This window comes from Tiliqua scincoides, chromosome 2, assembly GCF_035046505.1.
Source record: "Tiliqua scincoides isolate rTilSci1 chromosome 2, rTilSci1.hap2, whole genome shotgun sequence".
NCBI classification, from domain to species: Eukaryota; Metazoa; Chordata; class Lepidosauria; order Squamata; family Scincidae; genus Tiliqua; species Tiliqua scincoides.
In genome coordinates, this window is record NC_089822.1 from 145,128,666 (window position 1) to 145,156,311 (window position 27,646).

The following is a 27,646-nucleotide window of genomic DNA, read 5'->3' on the forward strand; positions in this document are numbered from 1 at the left end:
TCAAACCTTGACCTTGGAATGATAACAGCTGGAGGAGCTGCAGGTAAGCGTTTAGAAGGCAGCATTGGTGGCCGGCTTTTATCTGTAAAAACTCTCATTGCTCTTATTTCATAGGAGTTCAGATAACCCCACATTCTGAAAAGCATCCGGGGGATGGTCGGGCTTGCAAATTCCAGCCTCAATTTTGTTCTATCTGGAGGGGCAGCCAATCTCTGGTAATATTTTAAATCAATACATCTGGGTTCCGATCTAAGTAATCTAGCCAGCGAATCCACAATTTTAAATTTATTTAGCCATTTACCAACATTATACACATTCTTTTTGAGTTCAAGGGTCACCTGTTTCACTAGAAGATGCCGAGATACAGTTGGATTCTCTATCTTCTCCCTTTCTCTTCCCCCACTCTTAGGCTTGGGAGTTAAGCTTTTTTGCCTTTTATGCCTCTCAGGTTTAGGAGTAAAGCTTTTATGCCTCCCATGTGTCTGCTGTTGCAGTGGCTGCGGGTCAACGAAATGTTTACAAAACAATTCTCGGAGGGAGTTAACTGACTCCTGGGGGGTGCTAACATGGGAGGCTATACATTTTATTTCTTGAAAGAAAATCAAGGCGGTCCTCCCTGATATCACACACTGCTCCGCCATAAGAGGCAACAAGGGACTGTTAGGTGGAAACATACCCTCCTTTGAGTTCTGAAGTTTGTCCGCGTCAGTGTTATCTTCCAGGAGGCAGTCGGTAAGAATAGTATTTTCCTTTGTTGGAGAGAAGGGTGTAGAAGCTGTGTTGTGACTCCCAGCTTGCAGAGATCTTTCATAAACAGATTCAGAGGCATTCTCACAGCACTCCCCATTTTCCTTTCCAACAGCAGAAGGTGATAATTCCAATACAGAGAATTTGTTTGTAGAAGCAGGGATGCAAGTCTCAATTGCTGTCTCAGTCCAGCCTGATAAATCCTCTAAGCAGAGTTGCTTGGCAGCTTTCGTTGGAGAGCCCCGACCCGGGGAAACTCTTTGGTGTTTCTTTTTCCTCCCCATGATTCTTTATCTGTTGAATTCCCCAGCAGTCAGAATCCAATCCAAAGCAATCCACAGCTTGTCAATTATAAAATCAAGTAAAAAATAGCAGAGCCACAAGAGGGATCCTTGTCAATAAAAGAAAATTAGATATGCTGAGAAAGTGGACCAAAAACTGGCACACATAAGTTGTTTTAGGAGCACTCCAACAAAAGAGCTGTTAGCCAGAAGCCATCTTGAATCCATCCGGAATTATGAGAATTCAGTATGAATGGGCTTCAATTTATTAGTTCCATTCAATCTAAAAAATGCACAGGCAACCCAAATGCCTTTCCATATATATTTACTGTAACAGAGTGCTAACAATTATATATTTGTACTCTTTCAACAATATATCTCAATACCATCAGTCTTGCAAATTGCAGAAAAGTCTGTGATCTATGCAAATCCATTAAGAAGTTTCACATTTACCACTGAAAATTAAGAAATCTCTTTATAAGTTTCTTATTGGACTACACCTTCTTAAAACACTGTTTTATCATGGTTATTTGTCGTTGTTGTTTTAACACAATAAAATCTACCATAACTTTGATAGCTAATTTTCCTGAGTCCAGACTGGAGGTGTTTGCTGAATAATGACATTACTTGGTTTCATTAAAATAAAATAAACTGAATTTAATATACACTCTCATCATAATTATCATTTCAAAAGAAAACTTCAACAAAGAAACATCCAGACAGAATATGCAAAATTCAATCTGGTGGCTTATTAGTGATTATGTTGAACCTGAGCATTGAATAACCTAAGCAATGGCTGCTAGAAGACAGGTAGTTAAGGAATTGCGCTTTATGTTTAACTTACTAAAACATTTGTGCAGAGCTCAGTTGTGACACAGCTTACAGGGAACTGGTCAAGTCGCAAAAATTGCCATTAGGAAAATGTTGTTTTGAGAAAGGTCTATAATAAAGCAATTATACTGCATGTTGCAAACTGATATCACAAATTGCTCTTCCAAAATCTTCTGCAGAAGAAAATTGTTAAAATACACCATCAAGCATCATAAAATGCAGCACATTTAAAGGGAGTTAATTTTAACATTTTTAAAAAATAACATTTCTGGTTTTCCACTAATATTGGAAATGCCACCTGTTGTACGGCTACTGAAGTTCAGAATATGAGTTTCTAGATCAGCAAAGCACAACTTGTTCCCAAAGAGTTAAACTCTGTATTGCCTTCTTTCCACCATCACCTCAGAACAAAACAGAAAGGGACCAATGCACTGGGACACACCTTTCTGCATAAAAGAACAAATCATAGATCAGTAGCAAGAGTACTGAAAAATAAAATCACTTTGAGATGTTTATGATATTAATGCATGTAAGGCAAAGAAGGTGAATAGGCTCCGCTCTGCATTTTTTAGACTGGGGATCGGTATTATCTACATGCTTCATATTCATAGTGCTCAGTGCATGCTACCTAAAGAAGAAAACAGTTCAATGTAAGAAAAACAACCTTAAAAACCCCTCAGAGAGCCAATCAGTTAAAATCTACTGTGTGGAATTAATTGCTCAGAAAACAACATGATCACCCTGGGCTCGTTCCCACCGAAGTGTGCTGTTTAGGGCTCCAAAATTGCTGTCTTCTTCCTCTTGTTCTTTGGCAAGTTCCACAAACACCTAAAATGAATAAGAAACACATGAATATATTAATTACAACTGTTACAATCCACATGAATACTGCCCGATCTTGGGCAAAATGGTGGCCCAAGTTAGGACAGGGCTACTGGCATTCTGGAAATGCTCAGTTACAAATAGAGAAAAATATACAGCACCAGCTAAGACATAACATAGTGACAAAAAGCTCAATGAAAACCGGGAATGTAGCCAAATTATGAATTTGTATGGCTGTCAGAGGGGGGCCTTGGGAGCAGGTAGGCTGACTGAGGAAATGAACCTAGTTAGCTCGCAATCTCCACTTCCTGCTCCTACTTTCCCTTTACTGAAACAGCAGCTGAATCAAATATAAATACAACACCATATCCTATCCTCTTTCCCAGGCCTAATCTGCCCACCCAGATCAACGCGAACTTGTGCCAGCTATATAGCCTGCTGGCTATCCTCCAGGGTCAATTACCTCTAGCCTGCAAAATTCCCCTGCAAGATGCAGCAGAAGTCACACTGGCATCACTGCACTGGCATGGGAAAACCTAGATAGGATTGGGCTGCCCAAGACTCATTTGGTGCAATGATTTGAAATTCCTTGTGGGTAGTTGATCTGCCCATCCATTTTATAGTTCAGGCCTAGAATTCCTCCTCTATTTTGTGGGCTATAAAAAGTCCTTTTAGAGACACCTCTGATGAGGTTGGATACTCTCTTTGTTCTCTTAGCTTTAGAGAAAAGGAAGAGGAAAAAATGCAGCTAGGGATAGATATCTTGGTTCATCTCTGGGTTAAGCTGTAAAGATGAAAATTTGGGGATTTTGGATAATTAATCAGATAGTGGATTGGATACCTGGCATGGGCTATGTGACGAATGTGTTTTTGTTAGCTTGCATGAATCAGCACAAAATGTGAACTTTTGATTGGATGATTTAGGTATAAGTAACGGCCTTTCAGTATAAGGGTATAAGTTAACAGCTCAGTTTTTGCCTGGTTTTAGTCAGAAAGGGGGCATACTATTGGTGCTTCTCCTGGTCTTCCCTCCATATTTAGACCAAGATGCTGAAGTGAGTATATTTTCGGTTTAGTCTTTCTTATATTATGTGATTTGGGAAATGGAGTCCTTGATTCTCAGCCTTTCTTCTTTTTCAATACAATTCTTTTTAAGCTGTGGGCTTATCTGAAATTGGGAAAAGACTGCTCAGCTAAGTCCAGTTCTGAACATTCAGGTAATTCTACCAGCTTAGGGAAGTGCTGAGGAAAAAGAAGGGGTGTGGGGTAGATCATGTACAACAACAACAACAACAGTATTTATATACCGCTTTTCAACAAAAAGTTCACAAGGCAGTACATGATGTGAATCATGTAGTTCACATCTAACCCTCTTAGCTGCTGACTGGAGCCCAATGGAGCCTTTCTGGCTCTCTTGAGAAGGTTTCTGACTGGTTAGTAAGAGAATAGTGGCAAGCTAATATTTTAAGTCACCACTGAGGTTGTATTCCCTTTGCAGGGAGGGGTGTTAAGGCATATTCTGCAACATGTTGCAGCTCTCCAAGGAGTGGAGGACACTGGGCTGATGTGCACAGGGGAGAGTGCTGGTGTGCACTCCTAACCTAAGCGGACAGAGTAGGTAGTCTCTTTATGGGGCAGACCGACCCGCCTCCTTTACAGGAGTATTTTCTGGAAACGTTCATTTAAATTACCTGTTCAAGTGTTGCTTGAGAGAAGCTGTATTCTTCAATATCATAGGCATGTTTTACTGTGAATAACATTAGAAAGAACTGTTTAACTCTCTATGGCAATTAGCATCAGAATGACTTTATACCCACACATGCATTATATGAATACGTACTTGTAAATTAACTTCACAGGCACAACGATGTGCCCATGGAGCTCCTGGAACTTCTGGCTTCTTGCATTCATAGCCAGATCAGGGGTGTGTGCATACTATTGTCCTTAACACTGAAGGATAGTGAATGCCCCTATCTGTGTTGCACCTCCCATGCATATTAGGAACCTCTGGAGCAGTGTTCCCAAACCTGGGGTCATGACCCAAATGAGGGTTGTGTAGATGTTCCTGAGAGTCATGGGAAACAACACTCCCCACAAGCTACACGGCTGGAATCAAAGCCCTGCACAGCTTCTCTTAGCCCTTCAGAGTGCAGTAATGATGACGACATCATCGCCAAGCACTACAGAGCACCATAATCATCAATTAACAAGGACCAAATCCATGGGTTGCTGAACTAAGAGGGGGGAAAAAAAACTACTTAGGGTTGCAGTCAAAAATGTTTGCAAAACACTATGTAAGAGGCCTTGAACAATTCGGAGGTAGTCAAACATGGTTTAGGGTTTTGAGAAAAGAAAGTGAGCTTCCCAATATACCATTCTTTCTTCACAGGCTGTAAAGTTCAGCAGACTTTCATATGCCCAATGAGAGGGAATCCAAAAAGCTGCATGCCTGCTTAGGTGGAGTTAGAGTAAAATTTAAAAAGAATGACATGGGCGATAACAAGCATGGGAGGGTTTGGATAACTAGAAGTTTAGATGAAGACACATACACAGAGAAAGAGAGATAATGCCATGGGAGTACAAGAGGAAGGGAAAAGGAGGGAAAGTCAAGCAGACCAAATCTGATTATCAGGCAATTTGGGTAACAAAAGCACATGGAAAGAAGTTCTGCTATCTTCTGCTCACAAGCCTGCAATCCTATGTGCACCGACTTGGGAATAAACCCTTCAGAGGCTACAGAGTAAATGTGTTTTAGGATGGTACTGATAGTAAATTATTGCCTCACCTTCTTCAAGTTTAGAAAAAGACAGTGCGAGTGAAGGAACATCTTCTTTTGGAATTTTATAAGCCAAAATAGAGGCAAAGCTGAAACACAAATAAAACAGATATGAGCGAAAACTAAAGCAGAAAACATTTTCTTTTAGTGCCCAGACAAGCTTCAACTATTGCCCTTTACCTTTCCTGACAGCTTGCATTTGGAAAAATGTGCAAAATCTTCCTCTGAAGACGCTCCTTCTGCTGCATATCTGGCACTTCTTTTAATTTCATTTCTAAGAAATACCCTCTGCCAAATTTGCTCTTGAGATGCTGAACGGTGCCGATACACCTATCAGGTGTTTGAGGGGGGCAGAAAAGACAGGCAGGTAGGCAACATTTAATGTCAGAATGTGGTACAGTAACTCAGAACTGAGCGCCTCTACCCAAGATGGCCCCCCCGTGTGCTGAGGAGGTACCTTAACTTCCCAGACACCAAGATTGCCACCCGATCACACACGGCCTCTGCTTCTTCCATGTAATGAGTCGTCAGAATAGCTGCTCTCTCTTTACTTTTAAAGGCTGCTCGTATTGCTTTCCTACAAAATGTAACGAACAATGAAAGGAAGAAGGGAAAAACCTGCAAACTCTTGGTCTTCAAGTTGTTCTGTGTGCAGGCTATGCAGGCATAGGACTACTTGCTGGACAGTCCAGAAAACTGTAGATACAAGAAAGAACTCATCCCCCCCAACCTTTTATTTCTCCTTTCTCTAGCAGTTTTGCACCTTTTCTACAAGATGACATGTAGGTCCAGTACCCTAACCATGACTGGTTGTTTCTCAGTCCTCTGGAAAATCTCTTTATAGAGTGATGTGAAAAACTAGACAAGTTCCCTACCATGGCATGGTAGGCAGTAGTAGCAGCGAAGTACAACCTTAAAGAGCGGAGGGCAGCACAGAATCTGCAAAACGGATATATTTTAGGCATAGTCAGCAATTTAAGATCCTGTTTGAGAATCCTTGAGCAAAACTGGTTCTGGGGTTCACTGAATTGAAGGTGTATGAACATGATGAGATTTGCAGAAAGGGGAACTGGGGGTCTGTAGAAAGGCGAGGGGGTGTGTCTCAGTGACAACATGTGTCAGGATCCTATACCCATTTTTCCAGCCCCAAACACCCCCTTCCTCTCCTTGCACTTACGCAAGCAAAATAGCTGACGCGGGTCTGAGGGGACCCATTGGCAACTAGATGGCCTACAGAGAGATAAATAGAAGGTATTTTTACTTACCTCTAACTGGCCATCTGATCACCACCACCAACCACAATTGCACTCCATCAGTGCAGGTGCATGGTAGAAAATGGTGGGGGATAGAATACAGACAATTGCGGAAACATAGCTATGGGAAGCTGCTTATGGCAAGTTCTTTTACTTTGAAATGTGTCGCTACATCCCTGGCCATTTGGTGCTACTCACCACACGTGCTGTTTTGCTTTAGGGTCCATACCGGTAGATGGTTCGTCTAGTAGGGTAACAGGAGGGTTACCGAGCATGCTTAAGGCAAAACATAACTGATGAGAAAAAAAGGAAAAATGAATTTCATGGCTGGACATGGTGTATAGTATGAATTGGGACTTCCAAGTCTTTTAACAATACCATACCTTTTGTCTGACTCCTACTTCAAGTTTCTTTGCTCTTTTCTGTAAATGTTCCTTAAAATCAAGAGCACTGGAAATGCTGTAGAAACCAAAAGGCACAGTGTTTTTTGTGATCTTATAAGGTGCTATTGCTCCAATTTTAAATGTATGAGCATTTAAGAAATTAGTAAATGAGAACTTTAACACTTCAGCATATGCTCATTGTGTTTTTTTTTAAAACAATGTATGAGATTAATGTGATTTATCTGTACAGGAGATATGAAATATTACATGGCAAGGACTATGCAGCAAGGAGGAAGGAGAGAAAAGGAAGTAATTAGGACCTGTAAGGCAATCTCTTTTTTCCTCCGTGAACTTAAATCCCTTAAGGCATGTAGCAGTTTCTACTTGTCTTATGGTTCCTGGCTATCTTTTTCCTTACTGGGTGTCTAACAATTTTAATTTTGAAGAACATGACAAGGTAGGTGGTATTTTGAAATGTGTCACAACATGGAGTGGAACCCACCAATAGCATCCTACTTGCTGGTCCACCTCATCCCTAGCACAGAATGCAACCCCACTGTCCATTCTCATAAACCACATCTCTAGCAATCATCTTCAGCGATGAGGTACTAAACCTCATTGATACTGTGCTTTTACTAAGCTCTTTGATTCAAAATGTTATGAGTAATCTTGTTGGCATCCTTCAGTCTCGAAAGACTATGGTATCGCGCTCTGAATAGGGTTCTGGAACAGTGTCCTCTCCAGTGCATGAAGCCTGGGTAAAGTAGATATGGAAGATAGACTGTTACCCATGCAGCAAATCCCCCCTCTCCACTTCGCTGAAATGGTCCAGTGGAAAGGCAGAAGCCAATACGGTTGGTTCCAGCGGCATCGCAGGAGTTGCCCGAACATGACTATGTTCAGCCATGAACTGCCTCAGGGGCTCCGGCTCCGGATAATTACTCCGGGTGAGTAATATAATTAAAGAATGTATATATAATTCTACCAAATTGAATGCACACTCTTTAATGGTATTATTCATATTGTTTCTGAAGAAATTAGGTTATATATGAATATGAAGTTTCACTATGTGATATACAGTATTTTACAAGTCTGAGTCCTTAATTATTTCTAAGACCAACAAAGTAAAGCAAGAGCTGTAAATCAGAGATAAAATATCCATTAGATAACAAAAAGGTCAATGCTTGAAATGATATATTTACCATGTTATGACTTCTTTTATGACACTGTTGCTCATTCCTTTGATGGCACCATAAATTTCAAAATGCTCCTGCAGTGTAATATCTGGCCAAAGTGGGTTCGTCTGTGGACAGTATCCCAAAACTCTAATGGAATTATTCTCGCCTGAAAAATAGCCTTCCATCTGCACCTGTGGATACACCAGTCCTTATTAAATAGATAGTGTCTGAAGTGAATTTTTAGGAAAACATGTTACTGTGGCTTGTAAGAAAAGCCCAACAAGAAACATTAGCAAAAGAGTTCTCAACTTGCTTTTAATATACAATTTCTCTTTTTTATACCTGGACATGATGAGAACTGAGATATCTCTTCAATTTAGTATGGGCAGTAACAACATCCTAATGCCTCTTCCTGATTTTGTCACCTTTCATGCCAATAACCATGACAATGTTGAATCAATCATACACATTCTTTTTTATTGTCCTCGGCACACTAGATCCCGTCACACTTACATGACTCCACTTCTCGGCAAAATGAATGGGCTTTTGGATGAGGCAAAACTGAAGTGTATCCTAAATGACTGCTCACCAGATGTGCTAGAGGGAGTTTCTAAATTTTTACTTTTGGCGATTTCTAAGCCTTCTTAATGTAATTTGTCAAAAATGTTGATATTTTATGTTGAACTGTAAATGTTTTATTAGTAATTTAGTAATTAGTAATTTAGTATCTTAACCCCGTTTTTGATAAACGGGATAAGGACTAATTATATTTGCTTTTATGATTTCTCTATCTGTGCCTAATAAAGGTTCATTCATTCATTCAATAACTCATTTTCCTTTGGAGCAGACATGTGGTCTATAAATATTTGGTTTCTGATGCAGGTGATCAGAAGCAACAAGGCTTTTGTTAAGATAAATTCACATCTTTTCAGAACTCTTAATGGCCTTTATGACTTGGAATGGACAACAGAGAGTCCACTTGCAGCTACAGGAGCCGAGCAGGATCCCCAACTGTTAGGTCCATCCAATTGGGAGAGGAGGATGACTATACGCTCTGCTGTTTGCCTTGGTGGTGGCTGCAGAATCCCACTGCTCCCTCCCATAGGACTATAGCCTGTGGAGGAACCCCAACCGGAACAATCCTTTTCCTTTCCCTGGATGGTAGTGGCATTTGGGTCACTTATCTCTTGGTCAGACCTTCCCCATCCTGGGCAGCTTTCCACTCTCAAGGGGCTTTCCTCCCAAAGCCTTAAGCCAGAGAGTTTGCACCACAGACAGCCTGCTTTTCCCTCCACCCCTTCTCCTTCCTTACCCCCTCCAATGTGCAGCTTGCCTTGGTTCCTCTCTCCTCCCTTTCCTCCTCTTGACTTTCACTTTGTCTCTTTCTCTTCCACTCAGTGCCCTCTCAGCATCTTCCCTTTTCTTTTCACCCACTTCCTCCTGCCTCCCCTGGGCTCTCTTTATGGACTGGTACCACCAGCCCAGCCTCCTCTCAAGCCAAGCACTGGCAACTGATGCCTCACCAGGTCTTCTAGGCCTGACATCACCATGATGTTGAGCTCCCTGCCTCTCCTTCCTGCTCCCATTAGTGCAATAGGAGCACAACATGCAACTTTCCAGTTACTTTGGAGTGTGTGGGGTGGGGGCATGTGTTGAGAAGTGTTTGGGAAGCAGCTTGGAGAGAGAGTGAGAGGGAGTTTGGAGTGGGTGCCTATATTAGATGCTTGTCTAGTAAGTCCAAATGATATTTTGACCCTTGAAAGAATATGGCATCAATGCCATCAACCAAGAAAGGACTGCTGCTCTGCCTGTCCTGGATGAGAACTCTTGTAAAGGTTAGCGCATAACACTTAGGGGAGAGGGAAAAGAGAGGTTACAGAGTTAGGGAGCAATCAAATACCTGCCCTGAGGTTGGTTCAACTTCTCCCACCAGTATATTAATCAGTGTGCTTTTGCCAGCTCCATTTGGGCCTAGCAGTCCCAGTATTTCCCCTAAAAAAGAACAAGCAAAACACCAAATATGCAAAATATGTAATTTTGCTTAACAAAGTGATCCATTTTATTTTCTAAAAGAGTATTGACAAGTTAATTTCAATACTAACCTTTTTTAACGCAAAAAGAAACATTATTAGTTGCCACTTTCTTTATTTTTCTTCCAAGAAAATCTCTTTTTACATCATATTCTTTATACAAACTGTTGACCAAAACAGCTGGTTTCTATTAAAAGAAAAGATGAGATGAAGCTCAATACTGAATTCGCTGAATATTGACATGTGAAAATATTCCCTTTTAAAATCTCATCTTTTTTGTGGAGCCCCAGTCTGCAATGGGCAGCCCAAATCTGTCCAAATTCTCCTACGCTGATACAGCGGCGCCAGCACAGACTCAGCTGCATCCTATGAGGGAAACTGGCAGGCTCCTCGAGATAAGGGTATATTTGTCCCCTTACCCTAGGATAAGCTCCAGATGCCACAATGGGGCAAATCAGATCTGTGCCTATTAAATAGCCGGTACAAGTCCGCGTTGCCTCATGCCAGCATATCTGGCCCAGATAGAGGGATATCACCAGCACCGCTGCTGCCAATTCTGCCTCCATCCTGGGCTCGAGCCCTTACCTCCTCGTAGCTCTGACAGGTTGACATCTCTTTAACCCTCAGTTGCTCAGCCTGAACATCTTCATCCTCATTGTGTGGCACATCAGGGAATCTCCACGGTTTGAATTTTACAGGAGCTCTGAAAACACAGAAATATGGTCACTCTCTATTTAGGAGATTCTGAACACATACAAACGAGAGTCACTGCTTTGCTTATCTGACAGACCAGACCTGATGTGTTGGGAAGCTGTGCCCATGAAAGCCTTACTCACATGAAGCATTATTTATTTTAAAAATGTGCATCCTGCCCTTCTGGTGAGATTCAGGATGGTTTCACACACTACAAACAAATGAAAACAATAAAACCACTCTTCTAATTAAAAATAATCAGAAGAGTGGTTTTATTGTTTTCATTTCTAATTAAAAATAATTAGAAGAGCAGTGATAAATTAACCAGTATTAAATGAACAGGAAAAAGAGAGTCACAAGCAAGGCTGCAATTCCATAGTGGCAAGGAATAATTCCAGCAACTGAGCAAAAGCCTGCCAAAACAGAAGTGCATTTAGCTGGTGCCAGAACAGTGGTACAAAAGGTGCCAGCCATGCCTCAAATGCAGCACTGTGGCAGAAATGGTTGGAAATGTGTTCTGCTTTCTTAATAAGGACTGCACCACCACTAAGCCCTTTCACACTAACCTGAGACACAAAATTAGCATGGCCAACATTCTGAAAGGCCTGAAAGCACCTGGGTTTTCAAAGAGTAAAAGTTGAAACTTCTGGCTGGGTCACGAGACAAACTGAGAGTAATAAACAGAACAGCAGTACTCCCCTCCACCTGCTGGGACCCCAAGCCAGGGCTCTCCAGAAAGGAGCAGAGCCTCTTAGCTTCTATGCTACTCCAGATAATGAGTGGAATAGAAACAAATCGATGCAAGGAGACCTACCACCAAGCCAAGTCTACAGCTGGCTCAGACAATTTTCTGGTATCCTGCATTCCAGGATACCACTTAACTTTCACAAACAATGCAAAGACATAATTATTGGGTTACAAACAGCACAATCATGGCATTGCAAAGGATCTTGGAATGCATCTTTTACACTGCATGTTGCTCTACTGCTATCCTCAAAAATATTGTCACTCTAAGGCAGGGGTGCCCAGCCCTGGGGCCACATGCGGCCCTTGAGGCTTCTCAATGCGGCCCTCAGGGAGCCCCCAGTCTCCAATGAGCCTCTGGCCCTCCGGAGATTTGTTGGAGCCCGCACTGGCCCAACGCAACTGCTCTCAGTGTGAGGGTGACTGTTTGACCTCTCGCGTGAGCTGTGGGATGAGGACTTCCTCCACTGCTTGCTGTTTCATGTCTGTGATGCAGCCATGTCAGCAAAGGAAAGGCCAGCCTTGCTTTGTGCAAGGCCTTTTATAGGCCTTGAGCTATTGCAAGACCTTTATTCATTCATAAGTCCATCTTTAATATATTCATTTATGTAAACTAACGTAAATTTATTCAAATTTTAAATGTAAACTAATTTTTCCCCCTGGCCCCCGACACAGTGCCAGAGAGCTGATGTGGCCCTCCTGCCAAAAACTTTGGACACCTCTGCTCTAAGGCGATGACTTACTACCCAATCCTAATGGGCAGCCCAATCCTGAGCTGCCTGGGGAGCCCCTGCCCAAAGGGCGCCGCTAAAGTAAAGGTGCTCATGTAAGGCACACAGCCTCCACGAGCGCCAAGGATCCTGTGGAGCAGAGCTCCGCGGTTCCTCCTCCTGCCCACCCCAGGCACACCTCTAGCACGCCCCCCTCCCCGCGTCATGCCGGCCTCCCCACTCCCTCCCTGCGTCACGCTGGACTCCCCCCATTCCGCACCCCGGAGGTGGCAGGTACTACCAAGCTGTGGAACGTGGGCGCCCATCAGGCAGTGGCTCAGCGCCAGCCGGAGCTGAACCACCTCCGGTGGGAGCCCAGTGGTAAGCCCCGCAAACACGCCTGTCCCCGCCCCGTTTGCCGTTCCGCAGCCCGACGCTGGCAGGTACTACCGAGCTGTGGAACGTGGGCGCCCATCGGGCGGTGGCTCAGCGCCAGCCGGAGCTGAGCCACCTCCGGTTGGAGCCCAGTGGTAAGCCCCGCAAATGTGCCTTACGGCACGTTTGTGACTGTGGTCCACGCCGCAGAGGCGCAGTGCGGACCACAGGATTGGGCCCTTAGGCTGCTTATGTGTTTGGGCCCAAAGTTTTAAGTTCAACAAGTAGTAAACTCAGTATTTTCTCCAAGGACAAAAATATATTTGGTAAAGACAAACTTCAAGGGTGGGATAGGCAGAAGGACACCTGGGAGCACTGGATCTAAAGACAATTCTGATCATTCGGACCCTCAGTGGTTTGAACACTTGTGTTCTCCCCAGCGGGAGCCCAGATTCAAATTCCAAGCCAGGCTTTGAAGTGCAGCTGGGATACTGAGCAGAAAGCACTCCTGAATTCTGCATAAATTTCTGTCTGTTTGGTTTTTGTGCTTTTCAGCTGTTGCCTCCATTGCACTAGTTGATGGTTTCATTATGTTTCTTAACTGGCTTTAAGTGTTTTATGTGATTGTAAGCCACCTGGTGATCCCTTCAGGAACTGAATGATGGCCTAATATTATTTATAAATAAGTGTGTGGATGCGTGTACGTGCGTGCGTGCGTGCATGTGTAAAAACAACTCCCCCCCCCCAAAAAAAAACAGCTAACTTATTGCACAAGCCATTTTTGACACTGCCTCATCAAGTTGCTATTTCAGATTGGTAACTCCCAAGGTTGTGGTAAGAAACAAAATAGTAACTCCCAGAAGATTTAAGTCAGCCCACCCGTACTGGAGCACATGCCTCCCTGCAGCGTACTGCTGGCTGATGCTACCCTGGAAACAATTCTAGAAAGATGGAATAAATGTAAAATAAAACAAACAACAAAGTCTTCCTTGGTGCTGTAGCTACAACAGAGATTGAAAACACACACATACAGACCTGAAAAACTGATTCTCTCGTATTGATTTGCCTCCATATTTTGCTTCAAGACAGCGCAGAAGGAACAGCCAAACTACACACTGCACATAAGGCTAAAGTGAAGAGAGGAGGAATGTATATTAACAAAAACTTGCTAATTACTTTGCTAATTGTCGATTGAGTGCAAGTTGACTGAAATCTGAAAACAGACACTTAGAGTGGGACAAGCCAATTACTGCACTGCTGCACTTACAATCTATGTCACTATGGCACATTGATGTGATCCTATGGCCTTGCCAGACAGCACCATTAGTACACACCTTTAATAGTAAGGATGCAGCATCTGTAATAATACAATACAACGTTCAATGGCAAACTGATAGTTGAATGGCAGGAAGTGCAGGTCCCCTCTCAGATTGGTTGGCTTTCCCTGACAGATTTCATAATTCTGTAGGGAGAAGCCTGATTCTGTAAATCTGCTCTAGTTCTATGGCATAAGCAATGGTTTGTATTACGGCTTTCAAAGTAGCGGCTTATGGCAGATATCAGGATGCCTTCCAGTTCAACCCCACTTGAAAAAAGAAAAGCTTTACTGCTGACTACTCTTGTGTCCTTTAAAGGAAAATCTTACACTGCTAGATCACTGTATCTACAGCTATTTATTATTTATTTTTTATATAAAAGTAGACCGCCTCCATCCTGCCCTTGCCAAATGCCCTGGAAGTACACTTACAGCCCAAGGGGGGGTGCATATTTTGCTAGCAAATGGTTGTGGTTGTGCTAGCACTGAGAACAAGTGTCACTACACTAGCACAGGTCCACTAGAAATGTGGGAGGTCTTCAAGTCTCAGCCAATGGGGTACTATCTTCTACTTTCAAGGGTAGGTTGTGAGTAGTTTAGGGTCATAAAGCAAAAGTGTACAATACTGTTTCGCAAAATATTGCCCAGAGCAAGGTGTAAATGATAGCACCTCACTTCCCTCCAATCTTCATTTGAAGCACTGTGATAGCTGAGAATAATTTTGTGGATAAAAGCTGTGATTCAGGGATGACCATATGCTGCTTCAAGTGTCTTACAGGATGAAGAGCTTCCTCCCCCCTCCCCCCAGTCCGAAGATATGTTCATTAGTTATACAAAGAATGCTTATTAGTCTTCAGTTCACTCACATCTGAGTAACATTAAAAGTCTGATTGAAAATGGAAGTCTTTAAATAGAAGTTCTGGGCCATGTGTCTGTTACATTCAATTTACAGGTATGGAAAAAGTCAGTGCCAATTTTAGCATACTTGTAAAAACATCATAAAGTAAGATTACACCCTGAGATCAATGGAGCATCTCTATACACTCATGGTGTCTATAACCACATTGTCTTTTTGTTATAGTATTACATATAATTCATCTTTTAAAAATGCAAGAATGATGCAAGAAAATGAGTCTTTTCAAGCTTGTAAAGGAAATAGACATTATACTGTATACACACAATACATCCTCCTAACTTTAAAAGTGTTTCTAGATCTCCTGAACTGTGAAAGAAAATAGCAGTCTTACCGCTACTATTGAAACCAACAGACTTTTGGATTGTTTTTCAGTCTTCTGGTGAAGTTTTCGGGCTATCTATCAAGAGAGTAAGTATTTCTTTCAGCAACTCTCCTCATTATTTTTACAGTACGTTCTTGATGAAATCAAACTATTAGAATTTATAAAATGTATTTAAACATAATAAATGCATTATTACAATTATGAAACATTCAGAAAATGTATTTACATGTTTTTCCAATGCCTTCAGTAAGTTTACTTCTGAACTGTAAAAGGGAAACCCTTCCTGTTTCGATTTGGAAGTGCGCATGTCACAGTGAGCTATTTTCTATTTCATTCAAATATTGTAAAATAGCTTGATTAATTTCCAACCCTATTTCAGATTCTATTATGCTCCTGCCATGTGATGGGTCTGAATACCTCCTTTTATCCCCCTTAACCTTGGTGCTGCTGCTGTAGCAACAGCTTCTGAGCTTTGGGGGCCTGGGAAGGGAGGTCTTTGTCTCTGCCTCACCCTCTCTCTTCTTCTCTCAGAAATGAGTGCTGTAGCAATATTGCTGGGATGCACAGTTTTTCAAGATCATTAGTCACACTGCCATAGTGCTCATTTCTATACACTGGAAAAACAACATTTTTCAGTATCCTTGGCCCTGTGGCAGTATTTCAAATGCCAGAGAGGGAGCAGTGGAGGAGAGAAACTTCCCTCCTGCTTTTGCCACAGCCACATACGTTTCTAGTATTTATGATTACAGGAGACATGGTGGTGTACACTGTACATTGTGACACACTGCTGTCTCCTCTCATCAACTACAATCACATTTCCTTGGGGTTTATATGCAAACCCACAAACGTCTATTTGGTTGCAGAGTTAGCCCTCCAAACAAAAAATGTGCTTTTTCCCCCTGTCACTGGATTAAGGTTAAATAAGAAGTTACCATTATGAGCCCCCAAGTTTGTCTCAAGCTCACATTTTAGGGTCAGACTACACAATGTGAGATGGGCACAACTGGCACTTCCATGGGTTATTTTATTCCATATAAACTGCAGCTGGATTGGGCCCATACACCAACTGGGACTTGGCATGGGGGAGGTGGCCTTTAAGCATGCCACTCTCAACAGTTACTATCTGGACATGGTCTCCTGCAGCTCTATTGTCCCTGGAAGCTCCCCCTACTTCCAATCAGAACTCTTTTTCATGGCAAACAGCCAAGGCTGGGAACATGACTGAGACCAGAACTACCACGGGAAGTGGGGTTAAAACTCTCAATTTGTGGGTTTCAGGGGGCCAAATCTAGCTTGAATTTGCAAGGGGAAAAGAAGTAAGCACCAATCGCATACCCTTTGTATTGTCTAGTTTAACTTTTCATGCAAACTGGGGAAGAATTCGTCCCCTTCCCTTCTACCTGCTTCCCACTCACCAGCCTCCAAATCATCTCTCCCATCTGCTTGCTTGGCTCCTGCTCCAGCAGAGGAGGCAAGTGGATGGAAGGAAGTCTTTGTCATTCTATTATTTGCAGTGCTGCTATGCCAGCAACTTGGGTTCTAGCAATTCTTGGAAAAAGTTGTTTTCTAGGGCTATGAATGTCATCGTTGAGGGGGAGAGAGGGAGACTGATGGGTGGAAGAAAGTAAAAGAGGAGAGGATTTGGACACACTTAAGAAAATTAGGGGAGAGACTGTACACCCAAAGGTAAGGAAAATCGTGCAGTTTCCCAGTCCAAGTACAATCAAATTGGGAAGTCACTCATCATTAGTGTTATATTAAGTATTGTGGGAGAAAATTTAAACAAAATGTATTGCCCTTTTCTGAACACCAGACAACAGTTCTGAAGCTATATGCAAAGTTCATCAATAGGCCAGTGCTCAGCAAGCTTACCTGAATAAAAGAAATCAGACACTCAATAAGGGGATAGACGGGAATGAAGACTGAACAGCAAATGTGAATTATATGAGGCGACATATACAGTTTTGCAAAAGCAGCACCAGTGACAATAATACAAATCAAGGTTACCTGAAAGAGAACAAGAATAAAAATGATTGCAATAAAAGCAGTCTGGTCAGAAACCTCCCTTATAAACCTGGTACCCAGGTAAACATATAATTGAACATATCAAACTGTTACTAGTATCCATATAGTATTCTGGAAATTTATTTTCTTATATTGGTAAAAACAAGAGTCATCTTGTGACTGCTAAATTAAAGTCCAATTTATTGTATGTACAAAACAGGAAGTGAGAGTCATGCCAGGAATGTCCAGCATGCCCCACACTTTTTTATTTAAAGGGGCAGCAAGGGAAAAGCCAGGTAAGTGGCTGCTGCCCCATGCTTCTTTATATGGCCCCTTTGAGTTCAAAAGGCCTGCATGGGGATGGGTGTAGATAAGAGGGTAGCTGGTGGCCACACCAAAAAAAACCATGCAAGCACCAGCAATCTGCATCCATCTCCAGTGGGTTGGAAGAAGGCAATGGAGATTGGGGGTGAAGGACACCTCAAATCTGACACACCCCGGCATCCAACACTGATGCCGGTTACACCGTTCTCTTCATGGATGCGCTGCCCCTGATTCAGATAAGATTTCATAGTAGCAATCAATAAACTTATTAAGGTAAATTGGAAAGACACATTCACAAGAGCACATTTACTTACCGTAGAAAAAACGAATGACCAAAATTCTTTGGTGTTTTGTACCGTTTTAAAGGAGAAAGACACGATATATGTGAAGAGAACTACTGATGGCACATAGCCAATAAGGCAAAAAACCTGAAGATAGATACAAAAACACAACTCAGAGAGTAAGAACTTGAAGAACCATTCATCCCCTCCCCATGTGAGCTAACAGAGAGGACCTTTATGCATACATCTTATTTTGAAAAGATAGAAGGTTTTCCTGAGATTGATGCTGTTCATCAACTGAAAGCTACTGAGGCCTGCCCATGAAGCCTGCACTGAGCCTCTGATAGCCCTCCTCTTGATGGAAACAGCTGCTGGAGGCAATTACTCAGCACCTGCACCTCTGTCTTCCAGAAGACTTCTTGATGCAATCTCAGATGCTGTCCTGGCCATAAAAACCTAAAGCACATCAAACCTCAGACTCTAACTCCGAGATCAATTGAAAAATTACCTTTTATGACTACAGTACCATTATATATGTAGTCATACAGTCAAAAACAGGATGCAAAGAAGAGTATTCTTCATGGTTAGCCCCACTTTAGAGAACCCACAGATTCAGAAAAGTCTGAGCATATTTTGGAAATAATGCATACCCTCCAACATTTCACAAATGAAAGAAGAGGCATTTCCATTTCGTTCCATACTAAGGATTACATTATGAGCTTCATTCTGTCTTATCACATGATGTTGAGTGCTCTTCACCATCTGCTATTTTCTGCATTCATTTTTTTTCTGAAACTGCCCCAACCTTTTAGACTGACTTGAAATGGGTCCTTACTTTCACAATCTCATTTGTAGGCAGCAAAAAGTAAAGGCCACTTTACCCATGGGGGGGGGGGGAGAATGGGATGAAAGGTTCAGGGTTAGGGATGCAACTGTCCTAGAAAACTAGAAAAGTAATACGTTATCAATTGTTCAAAACATACCTCAGTAGTTGCAGTGTACAAAATGGCAGGCTGTGCACTACCTGGTGCCTTAGTATTCATGCACATGCATTTATGGCTGTGCATGAAAGATCACATAAAAAATAGTCCCTTGTAAAAACGGGGAGCCATATGATATTTTTGCTGCTGAGGAGAAGCCAATATGGGTGGGGGCAAGATAATACACACAAAATTTTCTATTTCAGTGGGAAAGCTACAGTAGTGTCACTGATTCTCAGTCCTTGGGGAGAGGTAAGTTATATATCACATATACATATACAAAAAAGAACACAAAAGGTATTTGAAATGAAAAAACTTACCACAGCAAGAAATTCCCATTGAAAAAAATTAATTCCATGGTGAGCTACAAGCATGATTCCTAACATTAAAAGGATAATAACGTAAAATAAAGGAATGTCAATTAGTGCTTGTCCACACCAGTAAGCAGAAGGATAAATTCCTGAGATCTTAAGCTGAGTATAGGCTTTGATCTGCAAAAGTTCCAAAACAAAAAATTAAATAGTATCTACCAATATAGAATGACAGTGGATCTTATCATATAGTCTGTATCCCACAGTGCTGTTCAAGCCGCCCAGACCAGTAGCAAGTTATCTTAGAATAGCAACACACTCCACAGCTAAGCACCCCTATAGCTCTTTAGATAAGTAACCCAGCAAGTCCTAATAGCCTAGTAATAATTAGTTGAATAATACCATCCAATGTCAATCTTGAAATTGCCTGATATCTACATGAAAATGCTCTGTGAATCTAAGCAACTATTTTTAGACTTGCAGGACGTTTTCATATATATCATGCGTCAGAACTGAACTGTTCCACTGAGATCTATGAAAGCAGTTCATATGAGTCATGATGGCAGCCAAGTAGTGGATAACTACTGTTCATGCCAATGAACAAAGTTTCATCCATATGACACACATTTGATCAGAGAAACCAATGGGTGAGGTCAACAGCTGGACTTATTTTGTGTTTCTTCTATAAAATATAGTGAAATACAAAGTTACCTTGTGATTTTCTGCATTCTCCATGGCAAAATAGGGTGGTATCCCAGTTACAGTGATTCCTAGTGACATAGCTTCAACATACAGCATTAATGTGAAAACTGAATCAGTAATTTCCTGCAAAATAAAAGATATTGAGCAATGAGAAGGAAAGATTATTTCCATTTTCATCTATGCACGAGGACTCATTAGAAAAAAAAGAGGGAAGGGGGAAATTGATAAGCACTTGGCTGGCCACAATGAAGTTGTTGGGCTGTGCTTGGTTTTGCAGGACTCAAGTTGTGCAAGACTGCAAGGCAGGCATTTTCCAGTTTGACTATAAATTTGTAAACATGACAAGAAAAATAGTTTATACCTGCCTTTTCCCTATTCCCCCATTAGCTGCCTTTTCCCTATTGCCCCATTTTACAATATTAGTCTTTGGTTTCTGATATTCACTTACTTGAAAGAAAGGGTCGCTCCAGACCTGGATGCTTTCAGTGACGTTTAAACTGCGCAGATACAGGTTACTAATTATATTCATCAAAACAGGTAAAGAATGCACCATGGTACGATTAAAAGCAGCTGTGAAGTCGTAGCTCTGCAGCAACAATAACAACAATTCTTTAAATTTTTCTTATATATTTGTTTTGTAAGCTGCTTTGATTATTAGAAACTAATTAAGTAAACACACACACACCTATTTAACAGGTATTTAACATTAACTTGCCATATGGCAGTGGTTCCCAAGCTGGGGTACAGGTACCCCCAGGGGTACTTGCCAGGAACTTTAGGGGTACTTGAAAAAGAATTGAATAATGGCGGGAAAAAGTAGGTCTGTATTAGAATGCCTTATGGGACTAATATGAGGGGTACAATTTATAGAAATAGGCTGTCAAGGGGTACACAAGTGAAAAAATGTTGAGAACCACTGCTATATGGGGATAAACAATTTCATACAGCTTTGGTGAGATCTGGATAGGCTTTGCTTGTGGTACATACCCAGACATGGAGAGGCGGAGTATTTTTTATATGCTGCTGTTGTTTTTTTTAATCAAGTACCCAGCCTAACTCTATAGCTACCTCTAGGTCAGCAAATGTAATGCAACTGCATGACTGCACATGGATCACTCTCCATAGATAGTGACTGACAACACCAGAAAATTTTACTCCCCTAAATTTCTTTTGCGGACCAGCTTCTCTGAGTTGGGATCAATGAAATGGCCTAAAAAGCACTATCTGTGTTCTATTAGAATGGAAGCGATTGAGGAAACAGAGGACCTTTTCCAGGAAGTGTGAAGATGCGTGAAGGAATGATGGCTGAGGAAAAAAAATATGAAGACGCAGGTGTGGATGATTATGGGACTCAAAGGAGGCATAAACAAGGGATGTAGCTGGGCTTGACAGGGACAGATATAGTAGGGTGAGCAATAAGATATAATAAGAAATAAAACATATTCTTGAAATGCGCACAGATCAAATTTTTCTTCAAAACTTTGTTAATCTGCCTGAAATTCTTTCAATAATAACCAGTGATATCTGATTTTGATTTCACTTCTGGTTTGGTTTCCTTCTACAAGGACATAAAAGCATTTTTATTTCAGGAGATTTCCTGATGGACAGATTTTCACTGGAACCTATTTTTCAAAGCTGCTGCTGTTTCTCCATTTCATTCATGTTTTGCTGATTTAAGTTTTGATTGTTATGTAAATTGGTATGTTTTCTGTGAGTAAACTAGGATTACAGTCTAAATCTTACTGAATACAATGGGCTTACTTCTGAATAAAGTAAATAACACTGTTTCCAAATACCTCTACTTACAGGTCTGTACATTTTATGGGTTTTTTCACTGTATGTCATGTTGAATACATGTTTTATAAATGAGACTCAAATATGAGTCTCTTGTCACAATACTCTAACCCTCCATAAAACTAGTAGTTAAATATAACCTGCACTTCTTTCTCAGTGGCATCACTAGGTTTGCGTTGCCTGGTGCAGGTGGCCAGTATGTCAACCCCATGATGGACCTCCTCACATGCAGTGGGCAGAGCAAAGCCATGGGAGATGGGTGTGGTGATGTTCCATTGCCCTGCCCCTACTGGGTTTTTTTGGCTATAACTTTTGATAGAATAGAGATATTTCATTGGGGTTTGTTCCATTGCATTCCTCATGAAAATACACATCGTGTGATATATAACATGATGGTAATATTTGGAAACACCAATATTTTAAAAATTTTGGCCAGTAGTGGTGTCACGCCCTGTGTGTGTCACCTAGTGTAGCCTGCACACCCCACACCTCTTTAGCAACGCCATTGCTTCTTCTCACCTTGTTATCACGAGATACATTCAGTGCTGCGCTATGGGGAGCAAATGACACATAACCACTGCCATTTAATGCTTCTCTATTGGGGGCAGCTAATATGGAATCATTGCCTTTGAACATCTCTATCAGTACATTCAGGCTCCCAACAGAACTGATGATGTCATCAATATTTGATCCTAGGTTAAGACAATGAAGAAAGTGAGAGGTTAGTATCACAGAAGCAGACACTCCTGGAACACAAATGAACTTCCATGTGCACAAAGTTTCCCCATTCCCCAAGATACCGAAAATAGCTCTCTCGATACAGGCATATTTCTGAAGCAGGTCTAAGTCTGCTCAGTATCCAGATGTGACCATCTCCAAACCCCATGTATGCCACCTTGAGTTCCAAGATGGAAGATTGTGCACAGACCACTTTTAATTATTTCCACAGTACATCACTGCATAACACTATTATAAAGGTGGATATGCCACAAACAGAAACAAACAAAAGCCATCAACTGTAATTCAAATCTAGTTGCTTTTTTACTTCTCACCAGTGGAGTTTTGAATGAGGAGACTGGTTTTGTACTTGTGATGAGCTTCATTGGACTGAAGAAAGTATAAGTCTGGGGAGAGCTTTACAGGGACCACAGCAGTTTTGTAGTATTGATACATATGAAATGTAACAATCTGAACAAGAAGAAATATTGTGAATAACAGAAACCTGAAGAAAAAGAAAAAAAGTATGAGTAAAACTGAATAAGCTGAATTCAGTAAAGCTGAACCAGTGAAGATGGTGAGGTAACTTCAGGTTTTTAAGGGTGCCATCCTAGAAGCCAGTTGGGATGGTGCAAGTCCCTTGCATCGGTCTGAGAGTGTCACAGAAAGTACCATAAAGCACTTTTGCGCCACTCAAAGGGGAGATAGGTTGTGCATAGATGTGCGCTAGCCTTCCTGCACTGACACAGGCCCCGGAGGAGAGGTGAGTTGAGCTGGCCAACCTCGGCCAGCGCAAGGGTCTGGGGGGGGGGGAGGAGGAGGGCAGGGAGGAGGCAGGAGGAAGGGATGGTGGACAGCAGGCGTTCCCAGGTGCTAGCAGGAGGTGGGGTCAGGATCCAGCAGTTATGCCGGATCCTGACCCCATTCTCAGGCAGCACAGCATAGCTCTGGGCTGCTTGGATCTGTTCCACCTTGTCAGGTGGCGCAGATCCAAGTAGACCCATTAGAGCCGCTGCAGCACGACACAGGGTAAGGAGGAAAGGTTTCCCCTTGCCTTGGGCTGCGCTGCTTTTGGCCCCAAACTTGCACTGGATGCAGCTCGGGCCTGCTGATCTGTCTGCTTCCAGTGCAAGTTAGGATTGTGCCCTAAGTTTGTTTGATTGAATCCTCACAGACTATGAATAAGTACTGACCTTTACGAAACATGAATACGTATTCAAATTCTCCTAGAGCAGCATCCCAACTAGTGCTTCCACCATCAGAAGTCCTCGCTGTGAATTGAAGGCATGTTTCATTCATTAATGCAGAAGGTCCAGAAGCATCCCTTGCGTGAGCAGAAAGCTCTTTCCATTCCCAGAGGGAGCTCCTGATGGCCAAAGTGCTAGCTGAGATGGTCTATGTAATAGTTAAGGCAAGATTAAACAGTGTGACATGATTCTGAGCATGAACTCTTTCTAAGAACATACAACTTGCTTAAGAACATACAAAGAGCCTTTGCTGAATCTGACCAAAATCCTCCTATTCTACTGTTAGTTTTGCAAGAATCCCCATCACTAGCAGACTTGATGACATTGAGTAATTCTTCAGAGTGGATTTTATTCTGAACTGGAGATGAACCTGGGGGATTCCTAACACTCACCTCTTCTTTAAGGTGAGCATTAGGAGCATCAAAAGCTCATATTCAGGTCCAAGCCCTTTTGCTGGCATCTCTACGAAGTGTTAATACCAATGAACAGAAATGTGGTCATACTCTGTGATAACAGAGGAAGAGCCCTGGGGTTGATCAGACCACAATGTTTACTATAAAATAAAATCATAACTGTGTGTTTGTTTTTATGTTTAGTTTGACTCATCTCTAAAGGCTCATTTACAATACTGATATTCAGGTAACAAATCAAGCATACAGGGATTGGCAAATAGCTCACTGGCATATTGGCATACAGCAGAAATGAAGAGACAAGGTGTGCAACTTATCTCTATCCAGCACTCTTCTTTGTCCCAATGTAAGTTACAACATCAGCAAATTCAAATACATAGAGCACAGAGTTAAAGTAAGTTGAGGATGAAGAAAACTTGAATGGACTTTCCAATCACCCCAATGGTCTGGTGGATTGCTTGCATGTGAACCGAGAGGGCGAGCTGGGGGGATAACTTAGTTTAGAACACGTTTTGTATGCAGAACGTTCCAGGGTTAATCTATGGAATCTTCAGGTACGGCAGACAAAAATCCCTGCCTGAAACCCTGGAGAGCTGCTGCCAGTCAGTTTCAACAATTCTGAATCGGATGGATCCATGGTCTGAAGGTATAGGGTAGTTTCCTATGTTCTTAATGCTACTGCAATACTTCTGTGAACCAACAGTGAGAACGTGGGGAACTGGATTGTGTCCTCGAATATGAAATATAGTAAAATCAACTTTCCAAGTACTCAACCCCTACTGATGATGCATAAATTTTTCTCCAGCTTGTCTCCCAAGCTAACTGAACTTTTCACTTGGGGAAAGAATTCACTTTTCAAGTACCTCTCATTGGAAATTTTGCACTACCATCTTCATCAATGATTAAGGGCTTATACCAAGTGAGAATCTTTCACTTCTGGAAGATTGTGTTATCAGCTTGTAAAACTTGTGCTTTTGATTTTGTTTTCCATTTTGTACATCAACAAAGCACTCTTCAATATCTTGGTGAAAGAAACACAAAGCTGAAATACTCACACTTCTGTTATGGATTTCATGTCACGTTTTAAGTTAAGGAGATGAAGCTTTGCCATGGTAGAGACCTGCTTTCTCCAAAGAGACTTGTTGCTTAGCGCATACGTTTTTGTCTCAGATAGCAGTAGTAGGCTCTGCTCTAATTCATCAACAGATTTGGAATCTATTTCCTCTTCAGCTTGCTGTGGGTTAAATACACTAAAATCTAGGAAAGAGAGAAAAAAGAATTCAGACAAGTAGAATTTATACCTTCTGATGCTTTTAACAGGACCAGTAGTCTATAGTGTCCAGGAGAAAGAAAAAAAGCAGCAGTGTGTTAATTAAAGCAACCCATAGAAAAAGCAAACTCTTAAAAATTCTATATCTCCAATTCTAGACACATTGGAAAAATATGATGTACCATATTTCCATTAAATGAAATGCATGTAGACAAATTCAAATAGGATCATGATTGTTGCATCTTATCCCATTTCTGCCCAGCCCACGGGTATACATATTCAATCCCTGTTGTGTATATACACAACATTGGGTAGAAATGGTTTAAGAAAACAAGGTGATGCAGCAGTTACTTCTCACCTGCTTGGTCAATTCCAGCTTGAACTTCCAGCTTGAGGAATACATCCTCGAGGGTTGTCATGGAAACACCATAAGAAATAACACCCAAATGAGAATGAATATCTAGATCAGAAAACAGTGCTGGAAGGACAAGAAGAGTCAGTTAACCTCTGCTTGGAAACACTAAGGTATTTCATGGCAATCATGCCTCCTTATTGCTTTAAACTGCTTAACCTATTTCTGTTTCATGGTTATTTAATGACAATGTACAACACTGCAGGTTCCACACCATATGAAACACTGGTGACCAGTTCTGTCCCAATAGTGATGAAATTGCTTCTAGGGGCCAAGGATGGTTTGAGAACTGGGGTGGTGGTTGGAGAAACCAGAATTTTGAAAGCCCCTTGGAAATAGGCAAAAATTATTACTTGTGTAAATAAATATTACTATTTATGGAAAACAGAATTTGGGTTAGATGCCAAATTCTCTCACAATACCCACCAACTCTCTCTTCTGCACAAAATGACTGAGGTGTAAGACTGAAGCCAAGCCTAACACAAGCTTGTCATTGTACTGGCCTCTTCCATTTTGCCCTGCATCCATTTCATTAATCCCCCCACTCTGTCCCCACTTCTCAAAGGTATTCCACTGAGAGATGAGTTCTACCTGAAAACTTGTCCATATCCTTAAAAGGTAAGGCATACACAAGTTGCTCTTCATTCTCTTTCAACAAACTGGCTTCAGGGATGTGTTGCCGGATTAGAGACGCTGCCCCTTCTGTGTTACAGTACCGGTCAATGTGCATACTAAGAAAAACATAAAACAAACAGGTATTCTTGTTTTTAGAAGTGAATAATGCTATCTTTTTTATAAACAATGAGACTAATTATAAGCCCATTGAAAGAGAAATTATATTTTCTTGATCCAAAAACAAACACAGTTTTTAGATTTCATAAACAGAGAAGTAGATTTTGGCCACAATCCATTAATTTCAGTAGATTTAAGAGCACCTAACTCTGGGATTGTGCTCATTATAGCACAGATTGAAACAGACCTGCAAACAACTGAAAGATACCTCAAGCGGTAGCCAATTCCCCATTTTGTTTTAAGAAAGAGAGAGGACCCAACACATTTCAGCATTCCTTGGGAAATCACGGCTTTCCGATCTAGAAACAAGAGCAGATGAGACCTTTAATCATGCCAATTTGTACACTAACAACTGAGAAAGCAACAACCTGTCTGGTATTTCCAAATTCTCTTATTCACACTCTTTATTCATCTCAAAAAGTCACTGATGGAACATACCTGCTAATATGTCTGCTTCATCCATAAAATGGGTACTGAATACTGTCACTCGATTGGCTTTTCCATTTTTCAGAAGGTTCCACACAATATGTCGTGAGCATGGATCCATCCCAGCAGTTGGTTCATCTAAGAGCAATACCTAGATATTGGTCAGTGGAAAAAAAAATAGATAAAACTCTAATTTTTTGTTTTAAGACTAACATTCTTCTAGCACAATCTTATGCATGTCTGCTCAGAAGTAAAATCCCACTGCATTCAATAGGGCTTACTCCCAGGAAAGTTTGTATAGGATGGCAGCCTTTGAAAATTAAGAATGTTAGCATAATATTCATTTTAATATTATTTAATATAATTATTTCTATTATTATATCATGTGTTCCATAATATCTGGAAAAGCATTTTTGCTAAAATTTCAACTGTTCTTTTTTCCTATCTGTACCTCATCATACAAATAAATCTGGTTGAGGCGCTTTTCAGAATCAACCCTGAAGCAATACAGCCACAGTGATGTGCGATTCTCCCATCCCTACCCCCACTTTTCATAGACTTTGTGTGGACTCTCAGTCACTTTCAGAGGGTGATTTTGTG

General features: G+C 41.5%; 1 protein-coding gene across 1 annotated transcript in view; it reads right to left on the minus strand.

The window, feature by feature from the left end:
• Positions 1-1,343: 1,343 nt before the first annotated feature.
• LOC136639387 (cholesterol transporter ABCA5-like) overlaps positions 1,344-27,646 on the minus strand; it is a 45,833-nt gene continuing 19,530 nt past the window's right edge. The window contains exons 14-38 of the mRNA XM_066613533.1: positions 27,059-27,197; positions 26,829-26,919; positions 26,420-26,559; positions 25,775-25,894; positions 25,202-25,403; positions 22,825-22,994; positions 22,292-22,464; positions 20,427-20,564; positions 19,988-20,101; positions 19,286-19,456; positions 18,019-18,132; positions 17,249-17,383; positions 15,386-15,451; positions 13,859-13,950; positions 10,887-11,004; positions 10,374-10,488; positions 10,172-10,263; positions 8,296-8,462; positions 7,094-7,169; positions 6,909-7,003; positions 5,915-6,034; positions 5,638-5,787; positions 5,467-5,546; positions 4,373-4,428; positions 1,344-2,687 (exon numbers count right to left, since the gene is read on the minus strand). Coding sequence (XP_066469630.1) covers positions 2,580-2,687; positions 4,373-4,428; positions 5,467-5,546; positions 5,638-5,787; positions 5,915-6,034; positions 6,909-7,003; positions 7,094-7,169; positions 8,296-8,462; positions 10,172-10,263; positions 10,374-10,488; positions 10,887-11,004; positions 13,859-13,950; positions 15,386-15,451; positions 17,249-17,383; positions 18,019-18,132; positions 19,286-19,456; positions 19,988-20,101; positions 20,427-20,564; positions 22,292-22,464; positions 22,825-22,994; positions 25,202-25,403; positions 25,775-25,894; positions 26,420-26,559; positions 26,829-26,919; positions 27,059-27,197 — 3,042 coding nt within the window. The 3' untranslated portion in view covers positions 1,344-2,579. The remainder of the gene's footprint in view (positions 2,688-4,372; positions 4,429-5,466; positions 5,547-5,637; positions 5,788-5,914; positions 6,035-6,908; positions 7,004-7,093; positions 7,170-8,295; positions 8,463-10,171; positions 10,264-10,373; positions 10,489-10,886; positions 11,005-13,858; positions 13,951-15,385; positions 15,452-17,248; positions 17,384-18,018; positions 18,133-19,285; positions 19,457-19,987; positions 20,102-20,426; positions 20,565-22,291; positions 22,465-22,824; positions 22,995-25,201; positions 25,404-25,774; positions 25,895-26,419; positions 26,560-26,828; positions 26,920-27,058; positions 27,198-27,646) is intronic.